Raw genomic sequence first — 4380 nt, 5'->3', positions numbered from 1 at the left:
ATTGCTCCATTTTTATTTTAGTTAGGCATTAGGAAAGAATGATTTTAATGTACTTACAGTATGATATTTATATTTATATAAGTTTATGATTTATTATTAAAACAAACCTCATACTATGAAAAGAAAGAAAGAATAAGAATTTAAGTTTATCTGTTACACATATTTTTATTCTTGTAAATTTGAATAAGATTTAAAAGATAAAAGTGCAAGAGTAATCAGATAAGATATTTTAATAGTAGAATTGTATCACATTTTATAATATGATCATTTTTGCAAGTACATTATCGTCATCGATTATATTATGTCACAACTTTGAAAATTTTAAATCTTCATACAGTGACATTTTTCGTAGACTTACGTACATCTAAGTACTTAAGCAATAAGGAGGCAATGATGATTATAGCCATCATGAACTATGTTGATTGCAGCTTTTTAAGATCTGGCATTATTATTCAATAGCAATTCTTTTAAAATTTAAAGATTCTTTTAAAACTACTCTAGTAGTTATACGTGCCGCGTGATTATTTAATCATATAATTGTTTGTTATACAAACACGAGCTAGTCAAATTTTAGACATTCCATTAATAATTAAAATACTAGAACATCCTTCGAATTTATCCATTAATTTTCCAAGGAAGTAATAATTGATATTTTAGTGCAATGTTCTATACCTGTTCCTTTTGTATATAGATATTATTGTGCATAAATTAGCATTGTGCTCATTTGCTTTTTATTCTATGTACTCAATATTCAATGAATTGTACATTTATTTATACACAATTATTTTTCGAATTTACATATTTATTTATTTATTTATTTATTTATTTATTTATGTATTTATTTAATGTAGCTAGTCATTTGTCAATCTTTAAGACAAGAAAAATGTATAAAGGTGATGTTAAACTTTTAAACTTTAGTTTACTGGCAATACTCAACTTGTCTGAATACTAGTCAGAAAGTTTTTTTTGGCTGTAAGGCCAGGCAGCGTACCAAAAGACATAATTAGACTAGTCTTGATTATTCAAAGTTAAGTCTTGAAAATGTATGTATAGGGTTAAAAAGTCATATTTGAAAAGTCTACATTGTTTATAATTAGGAGAAAAGACTATGTAGAATTAGCTCTTGCATAATGACTGACTCAGTTTTATTAAAAAAAGAGAAAAAAAAATTGTTAATTGCTATGGTGTGACAATATTAATTCTCTCCTGATGCATATCTATAAAATCAAACTGATACACAAATATGTATTTATCATGGAACACTTATTTTATAGAATTAATATAAGATTTGAAAGATTCATTCTATCACTTGATTAGTGTATTTCACAATATCACAAAACTCTGATGAAGTATGAAGTGAAAATTATTTACATGAACGTGTAGAAATGAAAGTTTGTTAAACTTTGCACACCATGGCTCTTGACTATGATATTTATTATTCATAATTTACAGCCATCGAATGTTACCATCGTTGAAAGAAATTCTGATTATATCTGTAATATACTCTGTATTGTTGTTGTGTGATTAAATTAAAAAGCTTAATGAATCTCCTTCTCATTTCATAAAACTTATAAAAATTTATTTATAGACATTTCTTATACTACAGTTGAGACCCTAATCCACAATATGTTTTAGTTTAAAATTATACATAATAATATAGTAGTACATTTATACATATAGTAAAATTTTTAACCTACATAATTCGTATATAAAATATATAATTCTTAACAAATATGGATCCCTAGGCTACTTATCTTTTTTTGCACCTAATGAAATAAAAATTAAACTTAGCTGTTATTGATGTGTTATTTTCTTGCTCCAGTAGCTTTTGAATGTTTAATTCGTTGTTGTGCAAGATATATAGCCCAAAAGAAGCCAATAAGATTTATTACAAGAACACGTAACTGAAAACGATAGATAATAAATAATATAATATTAATTTTTAAAATTTATTTTATATGCAATTGTAGGAAGTATCTTTTTAATTTCGATAAATTCAATAATAATAGAACTTACCACTGGTGGAACATATTTTAAGTTAATGTATTGTAGTAATGTTAAATATCTCAAATTTGCAGTAAGTACTGGCCAGTATAATTTTTTTAATTGTTTATAAGAATCTTTATGTGTATTACCCTATAATAAAATAAATTTTAATTTAAATAATAAAAAAAAGTACTGAGTAAAACAAATTAATACAAATAAATCATACCTCAAAAAGAGATAACATGTACAATGCTAATGCTTGATAACATGGTGTATATAAACATCTTTCCACTAATAAAAGCATGAGAGGATTTTTCACAAATGGTTGTATATATGTATAAAAATAATGTGGTAGTGGACCTCCAAAGAACAGTCTAAAAAAACGTATAATCTAAGTATAATAAGTAATTTTTACATGGAAATTAAATTATGATTATTGCAATTTCCTTGAGAAAAATGTAATTCGTAATTTGTTTAAACTTACCCAAAAAGAGCAAATGCGAGTAAACTGTCTTCATTAATACGTTTTACACCAGAAATTTTTTGTGATAAAAAATTTCCAAGAGTAGCTATGATACAGCTAAAAAGACAATTTAATTTTAAAATATAATTTAAAAATGAAATGAATTTATATTTGTTATGACATACCTAGTGATCGCTTTAGTTTTCAATGGGCTAGTATAAAGACGGTCAAAGTAAGCAGCAGTAAGTTGAAAAATTAAATTTGTAGGTTTAGAAAGAGCCATTCTGATCGTTCTATTTCTCTATGTTAAATAACTGATAAAAGAGGAATGGGACTTAAGCGTGATATTTCGTAAAGTATAGACCAAATGATCTGATAACAAACAATAAATTGTAATGAATGCTATAACTTGTCAAGTGCAACTTATATCAGCCTAATTAATCTCGTAAGTCATTTGAATTACCGTAATTTAATCAAATTTAAAATAAAAATATTAATAATTTATTACTTTATTAAAATTATATTACAGTAAACACAACATTTAAACATTACCACTACTCTTTGATGTTATAATTCACAGGTTTCAAAATTATTGTATGATCATAGTACGTTTGATAAGTCGACAATGACGTAGTGACATAGTATACGTGTAAAATAAGTGAGACTTGTAATAAAGTTTTAATTGTTGTTTTTACTTAAAATTTGAATTTTTGACAATATTTATTATTTAACATATTTAATTTGCATTAAAGTGTGTATAGATTTCTCTCTACACAATTAAGGTTAGAATTTATATGATACGTAAGTACATATATTAATGATTGTATACCGTATATTAAAAAAATATTTTTGTCAAATATTTAGAAAATGGCCCAAGGTAAATTAAAAGTGAAATCTAAAGTGCCATCACCAATAAAAAACAAAAATAAGGGCAAAAATAAGAAGAGTTTGGCTATTCAGCGACGTAGTAGTGAGTAATCTTTATATGCTAATTTTATTTATAATGCAAATAAAAATATTGAACTAAAAGTGTTTTTTCTAACTATATTATTTTATTTGTAGATGCACCTATTCAGCCTAAAAAGAGAAAGTTTGAAGAAGCACATAAATTAAAGCAAATGATTACAAGAACAGTTAACAAAGCAATGGAAGATGAACTAAGGAAGAAAGCTTTAGATGGGAAGAAGTCTCTTAAAAAAGTGCAGTTAGCAACAAAAAATAATTCGTAATGTTATTCTGCCATTGACACTAAATTAATGAAAGAATAATCCTCACTTTACTTAAGTGTTAAGTATAATACAGGTAAATTTTTGTATTCCAAACTGAGCAATGTCGTAAAGCTTTTTGCAAAGATTGAAGTAATCTCAGAAATTATTATTAATAATTGTATAATGATTACAGCTCATGTAGTCTTTTAAATATTATTTCAGTAGAACCATAATTGTAGTTAATATGAAACCAAAATAAAATCTATGTTAAACCTATTTTTTAAAAACTAATAAAATTGTAATAAAAATTTATGCTTTTATATATTTTTATTCCGTATTATTATTATATCTGTACTTTCACAAGTTCTTTATATAGCCAACTGCTACTTGGCCAAGATAATCCGAAAAGTCATGATCATAAAAGATTCTTCAAATAATTATCTTTGTAATGATGTATTAACTCTTCCATTCTTTTTAAACAAATTAATGCTAGGTAATTTGCTATTAATGGTAAATTTAACAATTTATATATATTTTATAAATTTTGGTTCTTTATGACACTTTAAGAAAATAACGGCTTTATAAAAGTTTCGAAAATCGAAATCGATAATATAATTGTTTTCAAATCCTAGCTTTTTATGATACAATGGTGATACAACTCTGTTTTAGCACATTTAGGAATATGAATAATGGGGAAAATAATGCAAAATCACTCGTCTATTA

General features: G+C 24.9%; 2 protein-coding genes across 3 annotated transcripts; one reads left to right on the top strand and one right to left on the bottom strand.

Moving 5' to 3' along the window:
* Window positions 1-1745: 1745 nt before the first annotated feature.
* LOC108555472 (peroxisomal membrane protein 2) lies at window positions 1746-2746 on the bottom strand. Its single transcript, XM_017911128.1, has 5 exons — window positions 2635-2746; window positions 2471-2566; window positions 2213-2360; window positions 2017-2136; window positions 1746-1904 (listed from the first exon to the last, which is right to left on the bottom strand). Exons 1-5 carry the CDS (start codon window positions 2730-2732, stop codon window positions 1806-1808), a joined length of 561 nt encoding a protein of 186 aa, XP_017766617.1. The 5' UTR covers window positions 2733-2746; the 3' UTR covers window positions 1746-1805.
* A 37-nt stretch (window positions 2747-2783) lies between these two features.
* LOC108555481 (uncharacterized) lies at window positions 2784-3796 on the top strand. Of its 2 annotated transcripts, none has more exons than XM_017911148.1 (3): window positions 2784-2894; window positions 3314-3419; window positions 3512-3796. In XM_017911148.1, the coding sequence occupies exons 2-3, from the start codon at window positions 3317-3319 to the stop codon at window positions 3676-3678; spliced, it is 270 nt and encodes an 89-aa protein (XP_017766637.1). In that variant the 5' UTR covers window positions 2784-2894; window positions 3314-3316; the 3' UTR covers window positions 3679-3796. The 2 variants fall into 2 exon arrangements, with proteins under 2 accessions (XP_017766637.1, XP_017766630.1); XM_017911141.1 differs by lacking the exon at window positions 2784-2894 and adding an exon at window positions 3150-3231 and having other exon boundaries at window positions 3512-3795.
* Window positions 3797-4380: the final 584 nt, after the last annotated feature.

This window comes from Eufriesea mexicana, unplaced genomic scaffold (assembly GCF_001483705.2).
Source record: "Eufriesea mexicana isolate 0111107269 unplaced genomic scaffold, ASM148370v2 scaffold474474834, whole genome shotgun sequence".
NCBI lineage: Eukaryota > Metazoa > Arthropoda > Insecta > Hymenoptera > Apidae > Eufriesea > Eufriesea mexicana.
This window is presented reverse-complemented; position numbering and strand designations above follow the sequence as displayed.